General features: G+C 41.7%; 1 protein-coding gene across 3 annotated transcripts in view; it reads left to right on the top strand.

Moving 5' to 3' along the window:
• actn1 (actinin, alpha 1) overlaps window positions 1–19128 on the top strand; it is a 53151-nt gene that overhangs the window by 20815 nt on the left and 13208 nt on the right. For all 3 annotated transcript variants that reach the window (XM_018681685.2, XM_018681683.2, XM_018681684.2), the window contains exons 2-8: window positions 5628–5742; window positions 6107–6226; window positions 9635–9721; window positions 10318–10405; window positions 13810–13888; window positions 14219–14300; window positions 15271–15356. In XM_018681685.2, the coding sequence (XP_018537201.1) occupies window positions 5628–5742; window positions 6107–6226; window positions 9635–9721; window positions 10318–10405; window positions 13810–13888; window positions 14219–14300; window positions 15271–15356 (657 nt within the window). The remainder of the gene's footprint in view (window positions 1–5627; window positions 5743–6106; window positions 6227–9634; window positions 9722–10317; window positions 10406–13809; window positions 13889–14218; window positions 14301–15270; window positions 15357–19128) is intronic.

Raw genomic sequence — 19128 nt, forward strand, 5'->3', positions numbered from 1 at the left:
ATGACAAATAAAATGATTAAAGGATCCAGAAAGAGTGAGGAATAGCCATTCACTTTATTGCTGAGGGTTTGGTGAGAAGATTAATACCACTCTCATGTCTGTACGCCAATATGAAAACCGCCAGTAGCTTGTTAGCTTAGCTTAGCCTAGCTTAGCTTAAAGACTGGAAACAGCTAGCATGGCTTTGTTCAAAGGTCAACAAATCTGCCTAATATCAGCTCTAATAGTCACAAATTATCATGTAATACTTTGTTAAATTCACAAGTGTAAAAGTGGTTGTGGTTTTACAAGGATTATTTGTTATTCATGCTAAGCTAACGGGCTGCTGGCTCCAGCTTCATATTAAGGACCGAGATGAGATCTTTTCATGTAAATCTCAACAAGAAAAGTGAATATGTGAAATTCCCCAAACGCTGAAGTGTTGCTCTGCTGTTTTGATAGTCGTTTAAATTGTTTTCTAGACAATCTCTGGGAGATTTTATGGCACACTATATTTTTTATTGTCATTTTATCACCTGAATAAGTTACATCGGCTTGAAAAAAAGGTAATAAAGACGCAGCAAAACACACATTTTCCTTTATTTACAATCACACCAGAGAGTACAGCGTGCAGGTATACTAGCTAAGGGTAGTCCAGTTTGCTGAGGTTTGCGTTCAGTGGTTACCATGGGAAAAATGTTGCGTGTAATGACGCTGACTGGCAGCTTTCCCTGAAACTGATGCAGAGCAGATTCCTCCCGCTCTTGACCCCTGTTGTTTTTACAGCCCGCCTCAGTTCTGGGAGGCTGAGACGAGAGAGGGGAAAGGAGGCAGACGAGAGCAGAAGGAGGCGGAGGGCTGGGAGGCCCTCAAAATTTACAACCCTCGAGTTCCTCCGGCAGACACAGTCGGTCGTGCTTTCACTTTGCCCCGTTACACGGCATGTTGCACTGAGCTGCAGTAGTGAGAATGATTTTCACTGGCTCGTTGTTGATGAGCAGCAGTCCGTCTCCACGACTCTGGTGCAGACGTGTTAACAACTAACATAGATTCACAGCACATACTGTACTGACACAAATTGTACAAGGACAACACGATCACACATGGAGTGCACAGGGATCACACAAGACTCACTACAGTATACACAGGAAAAAAAACATCTACATTTATACAATAAACTGTTGTGATGCTTAGGGAAAAGATACACCCTGAAACAGCTGGTAAACAGCTGTTTGTTATGTACATTATACATTTTATGGTGTATTTTATTGTTTTGAGGTAACTGGCCAACATTAGGTAAACTGCATCAAGTAAATCTCATTGGAATTTCAGAGTTAATCCAAAACAGTGACACAGATAATAAAAGCTTTGGGGACAGCAACTGCTTATGAGACATAGTCATTTTCTAGCAAAAATGCCAAACAATGTCTTGGTCCAGGCTCTGAAATGTGAAATTTGCTGCTTTTCTTGGTCTAACCTCATAGTAAATTGATTTCTTTAGGGGTTTTGTTGTGTTGGTTGGATCAAACAAGGCATTTTTGGGCATCAATCATCAACAAACAAACAACTGCTTTCATCATTGGTTTTTTATCTATGTAATCAGTTACTCTTTCAGTTTTATGTAAGAACTTACTGAAAAGGACCATCACAGTTTTCCAAAGCAGTCTCAGTCAGTTCAGCTACACTGGAAAAATCCTCCACTTGTGCTCATTTTGTTCTATTACACAACCCACTCTCCAGCAGCCCATATGATCAGCAGAGGAATGCAACAAGTTCACACCAGTTCTCAGATCTGGAGTTTGTCAAAAAGTCATTCTTGTTGAGTGTAGGAAATTCCAAAATGGTACAGAAGTAGATGAAGCTGGCTGAACAGAGGCTGACAGAACAGGAAAAACACATTTCATATTATGTCTGATAAAACTCTAAGAGTGTTGAAGGGTGAAGGCTCAGTAGTGGTACTCATTCAGAACATGTTTGTGATGATGCTACTCATCCTGCCACCTCCTTTGGCTATAAATACCTCGGCCCTGCGCACAGGGAAAACCCAACGCCTGCAGTTTTACTGGAGTGATAGCAACTGAACTCTCTGGGGGGTGTTTTTCTCTGTTAGCTCCTTCAGTAGTCCACCAGCACAATTAATTATATTGTGCTGAGTTTCTGCTAATCCTTCACAAAGCCACACTAGAGTCATGTGGAAAGAAAAAGGCACACAGGTCCTATTACCTGAAGTAATGCAGGTAAACGATTGCTAAGCTTCGCCCACCTTGGGTACTGTTGCTATGCTCATTCCAGTCTGGCCTGGCACATTCTGCTTGTTGTTCACATTGATAATGGCACTTGTAATTTCTGAAACAATACATCACTGATTTCAGACAGTTTTGGATGAGAACAGATCTCTTATTTCTGACAGACAACCGGTCGATTTTACCTGAAGTGACAACTGTCACTGTTTCTAGCCTGCGTCATGAGTTATTCATGGCTGAATAATCTGTCCAGAGGACTCATTCTAAAACAAAAAGGGATCTTAAACATGGACTTGATTTAAATGACAGACATTATCTATACCAAAAGATAATAACAGTTATTGGAAGGTGGATTTTTTAAATTGTATCTTAAAATATGAAGCTACAACCAGCAGCTGTTTAGCCAGTTATCTTGCCCCAGCACAAGGACAGTAAACAGAGGGAAGCAGTCTGCCTTGGCTCCGTCCATAGGTCAAAAATGAGAAAAAAAGAAACAGCATTGCTCTTGTGTTGCTGTGTAGAGCTAGGTAGTGCCACTATCGTGAAGCTCTAACTGTTATTTAGCTCCCTGTTTGGCTGCTTTAGCTTATAGCCTATGCTTGTTTTTATTGGTGTGTCCTCACACTCACTGACAGATTTTCTTTCTGTCTTTAATACATATTTTTCTTCCGAGCACGTCATTTGCAGGTTTTGTCAGAATATAATGACCACAGGTTTTCATTTTAATTCCCATCTGACTGCTTGCTCATGCAGTAATCTGCCACTTTGAGCAGTGGACCGGTAACTTGGTGTCATGCCCTTCCAAGAGCCCCCGAACACCTGAAGGGCCTGGGAGTGTTGACCATAACACAGCCAGTGGGTCATGTGACAGTGCAGGTGGCTGCCAGCCTGGACTGAGAGCCGCTGCCAAACCTCCACAGTGACCCAGAGAGTTAGAGGAACTGCAGGAGGGCCGGCTAATTCTTGTCAGGAGGAGGCTTGTCGTCCAGCCCGGAGCAGCCAAACTTACCCTCCTTCCAGCACATTTAACAAGCTAACATTCTTTCTGTGAACTTTTAGTCGTTTTCACAACTGTGCTCTTTGCGGGTTGACTCAAAGCCTTTTAACATTTTCAGCCACCTGGCCCTGTTAAAGCTGCACTAAGCAGGAGTTTAAAGTAAAAATGCACCCAGTTTATCTGCTTAATACACATGTCCCATTCCAATTATGGTATTAATAGGTCTACTTCTTTGGGGTATCCTTTGGTATAAAGCTGTAGCAGTTTGCTGACATGTTAACAAGATATCGGTGCATTAAAGGTAAAAAAAAATTCAGTTATCTCTTGCTGCCATTTGGATTGCAAACATGCAAAAATTTAAAGTTCTCATTCTGTTGTTCTGTTAAGGCTTATGTATGTAATTAAGTGGTGGGAAAGTGAACCAAAAAAGGGAAGGGAGAGAAAAGGGGCTGACACTTGTTAAAAATAACATCCTGGACAAATATCCCCAAACCACAGTGAGAACCTGAAGCTGCAAACGCCTTTTTCTTAACACTTTGATTAAATTATGCAGTATTCACTTTGGCTGCTGACACCACAGCCCTGCCTCAACAGTTTAAAATCTTTGGCAAGCCTCTAAAGGGACTATTGATTAGGATTAATTGAAATATCTTAGTGCCTGTTGGAGCTTGACTTAAATCATGACTAACTTTAGAGGAATACAGTATCTTAGAGGCTGAGGGCGTGTGCCTGCCAGTTGCACATAAATCTCCACTGCTGGTCTTTTTCTGTCAGTTCTACCCTTGGAGATAAAACACCATATAATCTGCTCTTTTCCCTCCACATCTTCTGCAGTATCCACAGAGTTTCCTTCAGCTCTTTCATCGGTTGAAACTCCACCACTTGCCAGCAAGCTTGCACACATCTGAAACCCAGCTCTTCCACACTTCAGTTTATTGATAGTCGTGTAAACCTCATGCCACTCCGTTTCAAGAGTGACCTCATCGCGGAAGTTCCACGAGTGCTCCGAACCAGCTCGCCAGTGACTTTTAAGTGGCTTTTGTTCCCCGGCAGTGGAAGACAGGCCAAGCGAGAGACAGTACTGGCTTTCATAAAGGCCTGGCTCTGCTCCTGCAGGTCCTCCTCCTGCTCTCTGGTGGAAACATGGTGCCTGATGTTTTGGGCCCTGGGTGTAATTAACCCGGGAACTCATAAAGAGGCGTTCACAGCAGGGTGCGCGACGGGCCCACTCCTCATGCCAGCTCCTGTTGGGCGGCTGAGATCCTGTTCCAGATGTTTTCCGTTAGTGTGTTTGCATGCCAGCGATGCCAGACAATCCAAGGCCTGCTACACCTACTGTATACAGTACACAATGCTCCAGTGTGCGGTGGCTCCATGGAGAAAGTCTGGTACACAAGCTTGTTAGCATCACGGGAAGGTGGAAGGGCGGGAGCATGTGAACAAACCAACAGAAAATCCTTTCATTAGACCACAGATTGTTACTGAAATTAAATTCTTAAGGGCCTGATCTTTGACACTTTATTGGTCCCTGTGGGGAAATTAACTCCCCTTTCTACCAAAAGGTCAGAGGTCAAGTTTGGCTACAAAATAACACACACAGAGCCAGTAGTGATTCAGTGTTTTACTCATAAACACATTAAACAGAGATTCAATTAGCAGCATGGTCCTCTTAATGAGGAGAGTTGGTCTGTTGGTCCATTACTTTGGTCAAAGCTGAAATATCTTAATCATTATGGGATGGATTACCATGACATTTTGTACAGACATTCATGGTTTACAGAGGATTACTCTTAATGACGTTGATGACTTCTCCTCTAGCGCCACCATGAGGTTGACATTTGCCGTTTTGAAATTAAAGGTCTCAACAGCTATTGGATGTCGATTGGATGTATTGCTTGTCCAATACTTTGGTTTATGACCAGCTCTCTATATCTAAGACAGTGAACATCACACCTGCTTGACATCAGCCTGTTAGCATTTTAGCATGCTAACCTTAGCTCAAAGCACCACAATGCCCAAATACAGCCTCACACAGCTGCTAGCGTGGCTGTAGATCTCCATCTTCCAGTTGGAAAAAAATCTCACTTCTTCACACACCAACCTGCTGCTCTAATGTTTACCTACCCAAATATAATTCTGCCAGTGACGATGTTAGCCTTGTTGGGTTTAATGCACTGGACTGGTGCCATCACTAACAGATTGTAAAAATAGTGCGAATTTAATAACTCTGCAGTATGAACAAATATTAAGAGACTCTGGTAGCTTCACAAACATAGCTGCTTTACCCTGCAAGTGGCTCATACTGGAGTTTCAGACACAGTACACATGCAGTATTTGTACTGCAGTAGATTGTGTGTTTATCTGTGCAGTAACTGATGGTTTTTGTCTCCTTTTTCCCATCTCTGCAGACATTTACAGCTTGGTGTAACTCTCACCTGAGGAAAGCAGGCACGCAGATCGAGAACATTGAGGAGGACTTCCGGGATGGACTGAAACTCATGCTGCTGCTTGAGGTCATCTCAGGTAAACAGCTCCTCACTTAACTGGATTAACTGAATGAAAACAGTTTGGGCAGTACTGTCACATACCTGGATCTTTTTTAGGAAATAAGCTTACTGGCTTTTCCATGTTTCGCACACACTTGCTTTAAAACAACAAGAAATATTTTTGATGTGATGTTGAAAAACTTTTGATGAGCTGTTCTCCAATATAGCCTTAAACCTTAATTATATTTATTTGGCCTTGGCACTGTTTTTCTCTGTAATTATTTTACTTTATGAATTGTTCCAGAACAAGATGTTATTTATTTTAATTGTGAGGACTTAGAGAAACTGCCCAGACACACTCATCATCCTCTGCTTCAAATTTTTGGTGTTTTCCTGTTTAGGCGAACGCTTGGCCAAACCAGAGAGAGGCAAGATGAGAGTCCACAAGATCTCCAACGTTAACAAAGCGCTCGACTTCATCGCCAGCAAAGGAGTGAAGCTGGTGTCTATCGGTGCAGAGGGTGAGTGACAGTGTAGTGTAGTGAAATGAAAGTACAAGTTGAGTACAGGACTTGAGTAGATGTACTTAGTTACTTTCTGTCACTGCTAAGTGCTGCCACATCTCTGTATTACTGACATTTCTGCCAGGCGATGCAGGTCAGACGTTTTCCACAAAGTCACTTGACCTTCTCTAAGTTTGTTTACATCTCATACTGTGATGCACTGATTTTAATCAGGCCATCAGCCAAATCAATAGCTACTATTCTGTTGTGAATAGTTATGTATAATGTAGTCTCCGGCCCTCTCTCTCTCTCTCTCTCTCTCCTGCTTGTTACCATGGCAGTGCCGCTGGCTGCTGTGCAGTTAATGAGATCCTTATTTCAGAGTGTTCCGGTGGAGGTTGTGCTTTGCAGTGCACTTTCTGAGAGTAGATCTTAGGATCAGCAATCCCCCCAGGGGCTGAGGCTGCTCATTGTTCAGCACAAATAACTCGGGGATGTCCGTCCTCCTCCCATTGGAGAGTAAACAAGTCTATAGCAGAGTAAACACTCTACTCTTCCTCTCTCTCACTCTCTCTCTCTCTCGCTTAATAACTATCTATCTTCCTCTTTCAGCCCTCTGGTATTTTCTGGAATCAACAGAGTTTGCACGTGTGTTACAAACAGAAACTTCAGAATGTGTCCACTAAGTGATCTCAAGATATTTGGAGGATCTTAAAGTGTCAGTTCACCCAGTGTACATGTTTTTCTACATACCCTTTGTGCTTTATAATCATGCAGATCATTTAATTTGTGCCAGGATTTTGAGATAGTACATCTCTGAGATTTCCTCTGCTGTCCCAATCCAATGAGGGGGAACAGAAATTTGATTGTGTTGCTCAAAGCTCTGAAAGACGACATTTAAAAAGCTCAACAACAACGTGTCCTTCCAGAAACAATGTCCTGGTTACTGTGGATCATCCATAAATCTCACTGTCAACAGTTTTTGGTGGAGCTACTTTCTGCTGAGGAAAAAGTCCCAGGTGAAAACTGTTGACGGATGCCATTTTCAGGGCTCTCTGTTTATTTTTGTTTTTGTTAAGCACACAAATCTGAAACTGTCTGAATCACCAAACACCGCCAGGATTAAGTAAGAAAATATGTTATTTTGGATTTTTTTCGTGAACTGACCCTTTTAAGAATATGAACCTTTGTAAATTAGTCAAATCCAGGTTAAACACACAGGGGATCTGGCTCCCTGAAAAGGTCTGGGTCTGTTCTTTAGGTCCCACCCCAACACCTAATAAGGTTAACCTCTGACCTCCTGTGTTCAGCCCTTCTGATCTTTCCATCAGTAGCCTTTTCTGTGTCTTTCACTGTCAGACACAAAAAAGTTAAAAAAGAAATCTTGACAAAGAAGAAAGTTTTGATAACAAATAAATCAGCTGACTGGTGCAAAATCCAGCTACATCTCCATAAACACAGGTCGATAAAATAATGATTCCACATATTTCTGCCTCTACACTGTGATTCTTCTTACTTTCTTTAAACACTTGTTTTATTAACATTTTAAACAGTTCCCAATCCAGATCAACCTGAGTTCACTAAAGGTCGACGTCAGTATCTTGACTAGAGCTGGATGTTGAAATATATTCACAGCTCCAAGCATCTTTCAAATACAAAGACAAAAAAATTTTGTATACTGTTACATTTTAAATAGTGTTTTGTTTTTTTTTATTCTTTATTGAATGATGCCTGAGAAAGCAGAACCAGTGAATTAACATTTTTAAACAATAAACTTCCACAAGTGACAGAAACAACTCATTAATCATTTGGTCTATAAAATGTCAGAAAAGAGTAAAAATGACCATCACATCCTCTCAGAGTCCAGTGAGTCTGATGTGTCTGACCAACAGCAACAAAACACAAAATATTAAATTTACTATTATAAGAGCAAAGATACACCAGTGAATACTCACTGACACTGTGCAACTGCAGATTTTTTCATTTTTACCATTCAATCAATCACCTTTTCTCTTCAGCTCTACTTTAATCACTGCTCTTACAAGTGTTTCTCTCCATGATATTTAGGCGTAAGTTAAGGACAAAAATTACTTTATAAGATGGAGATTTTTTTGTAGTGCACAGAGGCGGGTATAAAAGCTCCTAAGCCAGACCAGCATTCCAGACAGATTAGCCGGCTGGAATCCCCTCCTGGTCGAGCAGCTCTGCTAACTGCGGAGGTGGGATGGGACTAGTCAGAGGCTCAGATCCATGAGACTCATCAGGGGGTTTGTTGTGGGTGAGGGATGGAGGGGGTCAGTTTCAAATGGAATTAACAGGATTTGTGTTCCTCCTCCAGGTTGATCAGTCATGTTCATTAGAGCTAATCTCAACATGTATCTGCATGTGTCAGCTTCAACTGCCGGGCTCAACTTTTTCTGCCTCCTAATTCGATCTGAGCCGTCTTTCACAGCGCGTTACATGTACAGACATCTGACTGACATCTCACAGTCCAAGTTTGTCCGTCACAGTCAAGCGGCCGAGGAGCTGCCGTGCCCCGTGCCTTATTGGATTAGAGGGAGAAACGAATGATTATTGAAGGCGGGCAAACAGGGTGACCTGTTGAAGGGGATTTTCATTATCGACAACAACAACACAGAGAGAGAGAGTGGCTGGACACAGGCAGTTCATTCACAGCCTTCAGCTACAGGCACGCAACTGATTGACAGCTTAACAGGTTCAGGCTCCAGTGACTGAATCATCACACATCTCATTCATAAAGGTTTACTACTCACTGTTTCAGAAATACTGTGAGTCAAACAGAGCCTGTGTCGTTCAGCTGGTGTTTTGGCATCGAATCAATAGATTATCTGATGTTTATGTGACCAACTGGGTTCCTGATATGAAACACCCATGAGAGCAGTTTATAAATATATCATTCAGTATTTATATACATGGCTATTATTGTAAATCTCTGTGGATGGCGGCCCAGTAAGCACTGATTTCAAACATCTACATTAGAACTTTAAACATCATTGAAATGACTTTATGTCTGGTTATATGTAACCAGAGTTATTACGATCAATCCTCTGGGGACCTTGAATATTTGGGGCCAATTTCATAACAATCCATTCAATAATTGTTGAGACTTTTCACTAAAAACCTCACCCATCAACTTCAAAGTGATGCTAGAGGAAAGGTCTGGGGGGAAATCTGTCAGATTCATCCTCTGGGAACCATGAATGTCTGTTCATGCGAGTTGGAGGTGGAATTTACAACTTTCTGACTGGTCATGAATGCAGCATTAACTCCAGACATCTTTACAGAATTGTACCTAGAAATCACAGCATCAGTGCTTGTGGGGAATGTCTGCCAGATGTTAGAAATATGAATCACAAGTGTGTAAATTCTAAAATGTGAATGTTGCTTCTGTTGTCCTTCTTACAGAGATCGTAGATGGCAATGCTAAGATGACCCTGGGAATGATCTGGACCATAATCCTCCGCTTTGCCATCCAAGACATTTCTGTGGAAGGTACTCTGTGTGGGAACACTTCCACACACTTCTTATTCATTCATTTTATTGAAAAGAACTCTTGCTCACTGTCCTCATTTGCAATTGAAAACACTTTTCATTGACACAGTGTCTCAGTGTAAAGACTTTTGTCACGCATCTCACCGAGCTTAAAAAAACGGCACAATACCAGATATAGACGTGAGCTAATGCGAGTTCATTTGAATACGAACGTTTCAGAGAGTACTCTTTTTCCCTTGGAGGTGGAAATGTTTATACGATATGGTCCTCTCCTTGGTTAACGTATATAATGCACTTACAATGTAATCCAATTTAAATGTCAGAAGTGATCAGGCTTGATTTGTTCAGCTTTAGATTTCAACGCCGTGCGTTTTAGAGTATGTTACTCTCACTGTTTGGGTACAGCACAAAACCAGACACCTCTCAGTATCCACTGGAAACAAGAGAGCACGAAACGTTGGAGCAATCGCACATGCTTCCCATTCACTTCACCTCCACTTAATCCACCACTAAACAGGGATTAGTCGAGAGTCGGTCAAAGTAAAAGCCTTGAGAGTTTCCCCAACTTCACAATGATCCCTTCTTCCCGACTGCAGAGACATCTGCCAAAGAGGGCCTCCTGTTGTGGTGCCAGAGGAAGACTGCGCCCTACAAGAATGTCAACATCCAAAACTTTCACATCAGGTGAGTCTTTGGGGAGGAAAACAACGATAAGTGAGTAAAAAAGGTTATTCCACTCACACGCAGAGATGCAGTTACAGTTAATGACATGGGACTGTTGGAGCATGGAGCAGGAGTTCAGATCTCTGTGATCTCAAACTGGGAAAATTGGGCCAAAGAATGTGAATAAACTGTGGTGCCATCACCTCACCTAAAGTCAGTTTTATTTGGTCTAAACCACAGTGGAAAAATTCACTTTGTATGTGGCCCATCTACGTTTTACACCACCCAATTATATCTGAACCAGGGTTTGTAAACAACTGTTTTTGGTTGGTTATCATCCCATAAACTTCGTCATTTCATAGATAAAACCTGCATTTTAGGTCCAGTTTTTGTTCATATTGTCGGTCACCACAGTGCGTTTACTACAGATGAATCACCCTTTATAGAGGGATTGACTGATGCTTCATACAAGCCATCAATAAGAACAACTTTTTGGGTTGCCAGGTTGTGAAAAACCCCTCTGGTCAGTATTTAACTTTTCTGTTTGGTGATAATAAATGTTGGTAATCCATCAACAACACTTGTGGGTTTCACACTTTCACACTACACTTGTCAATAAGTGGTTAATAAATGGATTTAGGTCATCCTGAAAAATTAAAAAGCTTAAAAAAGTTCTATTTGTGGAAGATAAAATCCTGCCAGAGGCATTTTTCACAATCTGGCAACACAAAGGTTGTTCTCATTAATGGCTTATAACTGATCTATCATGCATTTGTAAATTATTTAATGAACTTTGAACTTAACGTGTAGGATAAAAGGCAAGAAGCCAGTCACAGTTCTTGCAGTCTCCACATGATATCTTTGTATCTTCACCATCACTTCTTAACATAAAACTTTAAATTTAAGAAGTTGTGTAGCAACTTCAGAGTACGAATCCCTCAATCCTGCAACTGTGTCTTAAGGACGCTGTTATAGATTAAAACGTGGTTGTCTGGATCAATTAAGATTTTATGAGAAATGAAATTTTCAGAACACCGGGGCTACATAAATACATAATGTCAGAAATAGCTCCTGACACAGCACAGTCGCCATCAGTGGCCTCAGGCAGTGATGATGGTGAACAGAACAGACCTCAAGCTGACTGAGAACAGACCAGCAGACATGTTCTCATAAAGCAGACCCGCTGAGGAGGACGAATGACGTGGCAGAAACCAGCCAGTGCTTTTAGATTTATATCAGGAGGATTTGTTGCACGCAGACTAGTTTATCAAATGCGGTGGTGAAGCTGTGGTGAAGCTGAACATGAGGATATGAGTTAGTGTAGCGTCCTGTCTGGATGTTTCTGCCATGAGTGGGTTCAGTTAGTCCTGAGTCCACGTCACAGGACGCCTCTGTGCGTGTTGAATTATTGAAAGAGGACCTCTGTGATCCTCAGATGTGGATGAAAGCTGAGGCGAGAAGAAAGGTGGAGGTGAGGTCATTTCAGGAGAAGGTAAAGGGAGAGGCCTGATGATCCCTGTGCAGGAGAGGGGGGGCTGTCAGAGCAGAGACCAGGCCTTTGATGTGGTCTCTCTGTGAGAGATGATAGCAGTACATCTCTGTCCAAAGATGAGAGGCAGATGAGGAAGGAGTACTGATTTTTTTTTTTTTTTCTCAAGCACTCAAGTGCTGCTGTTTCAAGTAGAAGAGCAGCCTTGTAAAAGCCTCTCCTGTACATTACAGGCACTTTTTACGGCAAGCAATACATTTAAATAACCCATCTCACTAATTTGCCGCCAATAAATCCTCCACAACTCTTCCAAATTGAGATTGAGACTGCACTGCACCAACCCATCATACTGCTTTTAGACAGCCTGCTTTCAGCATCAGGGCTAATCAATGACGCACAGAAGGTTAAACTAAAAATGTGTCCTCCAGATCATTTATGATGATCATTGATCTACAGACAAAATCCAGTTTAACTCTAAAGTTAAACTTTGTCCTGGATTTTAAATTTAGCAGCTACACACACTTCAGAGCTGGAGTTAAGTTTGTATATTTTTTATCTTCATTTCTCTCATTTTGTTTACAGAATATATGTATTTAATGTAAAATTTAAAGCTGCTATAACCAATATTTTTGTGTTAATGATGGATGAAATCATTATTTGTAACATGAAAGGTGTCAGTCGTAGTGATGAACTCACAGAGAATTATTGCTCGTTCCTCTCAGCTCTGCTGACCTTTTTAGCATCTTATAACTCTTTGTTTTGGTTTTGTGCCCCACGACTTTACTGTTTTGGTTCACTCTTGCTTTTATAGTGTGGTTTTTGGTCACAGTGGGCAACTGTTTTCAGTGAAAATGCTCTAAAAATCCACTGTATACCACCTGCTCAGCACCAAACAGCAGCCAGACAAGGTTAGTAACTAGCTGGTGAATGTAGTGTTCATAGCATTTAGCTGCTAAAGAGACAGATCTCCATCAGGAGTTGGTGGAGAGCAATGCAGAACTAAAAGGAGAGTGAAACTGGAATGATGAACAAGACATGAGTCCAGATTGATGTTAGTGTTCCTTCTTGTCTGCTAGATGTGTGAACAGGCTACAGTTTATTTAGTTATATCAGCTTAACTATGTCAACATTATGTTTACAGCTTGTTGTGCTGCCTACAAGAGGCCGTAAAACTACTTGATGTAGCTTTAACTTTATTGGTAGCATTTATGTTTAATAAAATATATAAATAAACTTGTATGACTCAATAGAAACAGTATTTTCGAGTGTGGAGCCTCAGTGGTGCTGTGTTCTGTAAAAACTGGACCACATCTGTAAGTCAGTAAGTCGCAGTGAGACCACTCGCCAAGAAAATTACACTGGAAAATTAAAAAAAAAAAAAACAGCACCAAAGTACCACGTCTGTTCAGTGTACAAAAGTAACCAAGCAGAAACGTCTTTTTCTCTGAACACGATCCAGGATCTCGCCCTCAAAAGAAAACCGACTGTGATTACCAATTTTGTCTTGGTCCTTGAAAATAATTTGATGGGTCATTTTTCACCAGAGTTTCCAGGTTGCCAACTTTTTCATCTTTAGAGAGGCACAGAAACCTCTCACCTTACTGTCCCACCACTGCTCTTTGATATCATGACGAAAGGATCAAAAACAAACTTCAGACCTTGAGGTCTAACTTTAATTGGAGACTGTGACCATATGTTACATTAGATGTCCTCTCATCCTCGTTTAAACTGATCGCGGTAAAGTTTCTGCTGTGTTACTGGTAGCACAGTGCTGGAGGGTGTGGGTGTGTTACATTAAAGTCATTAGGGAGACAGACTGAGGGGAATAGTCTTGATCAAAGATTAAAGTCAAATTCCTTTTTTCTTTTCCTCATCTCATGATGTTTACGCTCACGTTCACCCTGATCACAACTGTTTCTTCCTCTCTCTGTTTCAGCTGGAAAGATGGTTTGGGTTTCTGTGCACTCATTCATCGACACCGTCCAGAGCTCATTGACTATGGAAAACTGCGCAAGGTGAGCGAACGTAAATAGACGCCATATTTGAAACACCAGGTGAAACTGACAAATATTCTTTCAGACAGAAAAAGCAAGGAAGCTAACTGATTTATATGAAAGCACATTTCTGCCAATGTGATGAAAAAAAGATCTTCTAAGTCTTTACAGTCGTCTGTTTGATCTATAAAATGTCTGTATGAAGAAATGCAAAAGTCTGCCATCATGCACGGCAAATAAAAGCATCAGATCCTCACGTCAAAATGTGAAACTAGGATGATTTGGCCAGGATACTACAATGACATACAAAGTCCTAAGGTCTTGATGGTCGACTGTGTCTGTTGTTGACAGGATGACCCCATGACCAACCTGAACACAGCCTTCGACGTGGCAGAGAAGTACCTGGACATCCCCAAGATGTTGGACGCAGAAGGTGAACAGACAGGGAGGAAAATAGTAGAAATGATGATGAGGAGAACAGACTTTTTCCTGTGTTCAAAGACTAAAATATACTCTCTCAGAAGTGCTGTTCTGACAGCCTGAAAGTGATGGAAAGCTCCTTTGAGGACATGGATGTGAGCTGCATCCAGTGAGTCGCGCAGCCCCGTCTGCTTCCCCCCCGTTATTAGACAGGTGTGCACAGGTGTGAACATTCCTCACATTCCTACTTGCAGTGCATTACTTTACATGTTTACTGCTGAATCACACTGGTTGCCTGAGTTGGCAGTGCTGAGAAGTCATTTCCTTTCAGAAAGCTGACATGAGTAGAACCAAAAATGGCCAAAATGTGGATGAAGTTCTGAACAACAGGCCAGAACGGAAATGAGCTGACAGAATGACAGACTTTCCCTTTTCCACCACATTTTTTGTAGCTTTTTATTAATCACTTGGGACTAATTTTTGCTTTGGCTTCATGCAACCAACTTTTCGTCCCATCCCTGAGTTTAATAACTTTAAAAAAGTCTATACAGCTCGGCTTTTTCAGTGATCTGAGAGACTATATTTTGGTTTTAACACTGGTGTGCAGCTGTGCATACAGAGGGAGACAAACATCATTCTTCTAGTGAATGTAAATATGCAGTTCTCTTTGTGTAAATAAATTAAAGCCTTTAGACGTCATTCTGAATCTTCAAGCACAGTTTCAGCTCAGTTAGTTAATGTAGACAGTAAAATTCTCTGTGTTTAAGACAAAGTTTAAAGCAAATCTTCCCCATTAAGCACATCTGGACTGTGATACGACGTGTTTTTCTTTCCACTCCGGATGTTGTTTATGCGAAGAGCTGAGCCCCAGCTCTACTTCCTGTTTCTTCATTTATCTGTTCTCTGTTTAACAACCTCCACTCCCTCCCTCCACCCTCCATCCTCCGACCCCCCCTCCCTGACCTCCTCTCTTCCCCCCGCAGACATTGTGGGCACTGCCCGTCCGGACGAGAAGGCGATCATGACCTACGTCTCTAGCTTCTACCACGCCTTCTCAGGCGCCCAGAAGGTATCCTGGATGCAGCGTCTCCCTTCCTCCTCTTCCTCCTCCTCCTCTTCCTCACTTCCCTCCTCCCTTGTCTCTACCTCCTTGTTTTTCTCCTAACGGTGCTCCTTCTCTCTCTGCAGTGCACAACGCCCCCTGCAGGGGTCACTCTCCTTCACTTTCCGCATGGTTCACATCACCAAATGCATGATGGGACGACAACACTCTTGTTCTTAGAGGCAATGAGCACAAGTGTGTCTCCAGTCTACCTTGTTGTTACAGCGCCGCGGGCCGTCAAACTCACTCCTGATTAGCGTTTCGTAGCTCTGAACAGGAGCTGAGTGGAGTGGGAGGTGCGGCGAAGTTTATCTGATAAATGATAATGATTGCCTGTGATGAAAGCCACGGTTGCTGACAAAGAGAAACAAATTGGCCTGAAGTCTGGCATGGTGGGAGAGATGTAACCGTTTAAATGGATGGTTATGTTCAGCCTCGAGAGCGACAGATTAAATGGAGGGTGGAGGAATGAATGAAATTAAAACCGGCACTTCAAAGTCAGGCAGCGAGCTGACGGTTCATTTTAATGGATAGGCGCCGTCTGGCTTAAGTGGGGAGCCTGTTTCCTTGTTTCTCTGCAAGAAAGAAGTGTTGTGTCGGATTCTCTCTGTTGGATAATGAATGATTGTCTGTTAGCTTGACAGCTACCTTGAAGCACAACAGGAACCGCGAGACTGTGCGATGCCTCCTCTCAGACAGCCGGAGAGAAGCGGAGCATCATGAAGCAGAAGTTATATAAGAGCCAGTCATTCGAGAGGCCCAGCAGCAGAGAGAGAGCATTTCAACACAGCTGTGTTTAGGCAAAAATGTCTGTATTTATAACTGGAGAGAGTGGAGAGGCGTGGTCTGCCTCGATGAAACTACAGCTGGACTCTGGGTTGCATCACAGGTCTGAGAGGTGATACAGCTGGTTCTTAGATTAAGTTGAGCTTCAAAATACAATGAAATACAAAGTTTAAAAGTTCAGAAAGTTACTTACAAACATAATGATATCACTGATATTTGACACCAAATCTCTGGTTGTATTTTTTGGATGAACTGCTAGAGGCACTTGGCTTCAAAGTGTGAATTTATTTAAACTACATCTTGAGATAATCTTGAGCTTCCCAGCTGCTTAACATGTACATACATTTTAATATATTTTTAAAAAGACGTAAAAAGAAGAAGAAGTATATTTTCACTTCATCCTCCCACCTCCCACTTTAAATTCTGTCACATTATTTTAATATTTTACAGGGAAAATGAAGATTTCCCTTGAAACTAACCAACTTAAAGACAAACTGTAGGTAGACTGGAGATGACTTGTGCCCCCAATGCTGCCTCCTCTTGTGATTACGCCCCCTGCTGGCCCCTGTGTCTCTGCACACTTTTACTCTTGTGCATTTTTCTCTTCTCTGTCCTCTCTCCCCTTCCTCTGTTCCCTGGGCAGATATCATTAGCACCTTGAGGCCAGATGAGAAGGCCGTCATGACTTATGTGTCGTGTTACTACCACGCGTTCTCAGGCAAACAGAAGGTGAGAAATGAAACAAAAAAAAATCAACAACAAAACAATGACCGGATACCTGCCAAAGTGGCTGGCAGATCAGCTACAGTCTGACTTTGCCAACATTTGTTTTTCACTGCTTAAGCACAACATCACACTGTGATGATAATATCAGACAATACCTTAAATAGGTCTTTACTAAAAGGTTAAAGATGTCTTTTGTTTGGAATTCACTTTTCTTATTTTTCACTGATGTTTTTGGATTCAAATTTCCCACACACTGATTTAAAGTTGCTAATGAACAATAGATCAAATGACTACTGGGCCCACAGAGAATTACCACCTAATGTTGCAGTTCCCCTCAGCTCTGGGGAACTAGCATCTTTCACCGTGTTGTTTTGGTTTAACAGACGTGCATTGTGTTTCACTCTCACTGATCTCATGCTGAAAAAGCGACTGTACCGTACCAGTCCAGCAGCAAACAGCAAACACAGTCGCAGTTAGTGACTAGACGGTGAACATGAAGGAGAATTTAGTAACTAAAGAATCAGAAATCTCCCTTAGAAGTTGGAGGAGATCAAAAACAGATACTTGACCAGACACACGACTCCAAATAGATGCCAATGTTGCTACATATCTGCCAGATGTGTAAATGGACAGCTGGTTTTACTGGTATTGCAGATATAAGCAGTTTTTCCTGCAATAATAGACCTTGTGGAAAAAAGAGAAGCTAATATCTAAAGTAAATAGTGTGATAGCGAGCCATTCGAGGAAAAGCTCTCTTCACCTCTGAACAACAAGTCATGATTGGGGTCAAACTGGGAGGTGGATCTCTGGATGATCCAAGCTCATTTTTTAAATTTTTAAATCAACTATCCCAAGATAAACACATATTTTCATCGCCGCCATCTTATCTCCCTGCAGATATGTTGAACAGTTTTATTTTACGAGCCTTGCAGCGCTATGACTTCATATATTTTTACTGTGGGCGGCCCCAGAGGGAAACCAATCCCTCAGTCGTTCAGAGCCTCCTTATCTGCCCTCTTTCAGCAACGTATCGATCCCTGATACAGCGCTCAACCCTTCTCCTCAGCCAGCGTGAAGTTCTTCACACTCTCAGTGGAATACATTATTCCAAAGACACACCAAATCCGCTCAAGATCTCTGCAGAGAATAATAGAGACTTATCACACACGCAGGATATCCTCTAAGCCTCCTGTACTTATTAGGATCCACTCCCTAATGGAGCTGTTGAACCTCCTGAGGAGAAGGAGTCCGGAAACCTACTGCAGGCTGGCACACAGTTTTACAGCGCTGGCATGGATTTCACATAGAAACAGGGAGTGGAGGAACAGTTACTTCTCCACTGCAGGGCAGAAATTTCCCCATAAACACCACCACTCTCCCCTTTTTCTTGTTTTCTCAGTGTGAACATGGAAAACCTAAAAGAAAAGCTGCATGTTAGCGACAGTTTGTGCCTCACGTTTATTATCTTTACAGTCCATTTCAGCCATAAAGATGAGATTTTCTAAGTTAAATTAGTGATAATTGAAGGTATTTACAGACTGCTCAAAAACTCTGTCTTCTGCTGCACCATCAAAATTGTGCTACCATGTTCCCTAATCCAAAATAGATGTTAGTCAGAAGTTTAACATCTCCTTTCTTAGGTTGTGCGATGCAAGAAAAACATTTCTGAAAATATGAAGCAGTGGAACACGACATAAATATAGACAGATGCAGAGTAGAAGTTACCACAGAGGTCACTGAGTTCACTTTCTTAGTGATATTTCTGAGAACATGCGTGGGTTTAATGAGCTGTGGACGAGTTTACAAACTGCATTTATAGCCATATTCTACACATAGGCTGTTTTAAAGCTAATTGTGGTATTTTGAGACTAAGTTGCTCAACATTTGTGTAGAGAAGTGTAGAGAAGGCTTTAAGATAAGTTAAAGTAGATGTAATCAATAATTTTATATAACAATAGTTCACATTACTAGCCTACTTGTAAGAAAAAGAGGTCACTCAGTATGAGAATTATCACCCGGCTCTGCAGTTCCCTTCGGCTCTGCTGAGCTTTTTACAGCTCTCATCAGCTCAGAAACACGACTCCAAATGAATGATAATGTTGCTCTGTATCTTCTGGATGTGAAACCAGGCATCTGTTTGTCTGCAAGGTCGACACATCAACTTAAAAGTTGATAGTTTGTGTTTACTAAAACGAAGTTATTGCAGGTTTAAGTGTTTAAATAAAAT

The sequence above is a fragment of the Lates calcarifer genome, linkage group LG19, assembly GCF_001640805.2.
Source record: "Lates calcarifer isolate ASB-BC8 linkage group LG19, TLL_Latcal_v3, whole genome shotgun sequence".
NCBI lineage: Eukaryota > Metazoa > Chordata > Actinopteri > Centropomidae > Lates > Lates calcarifer.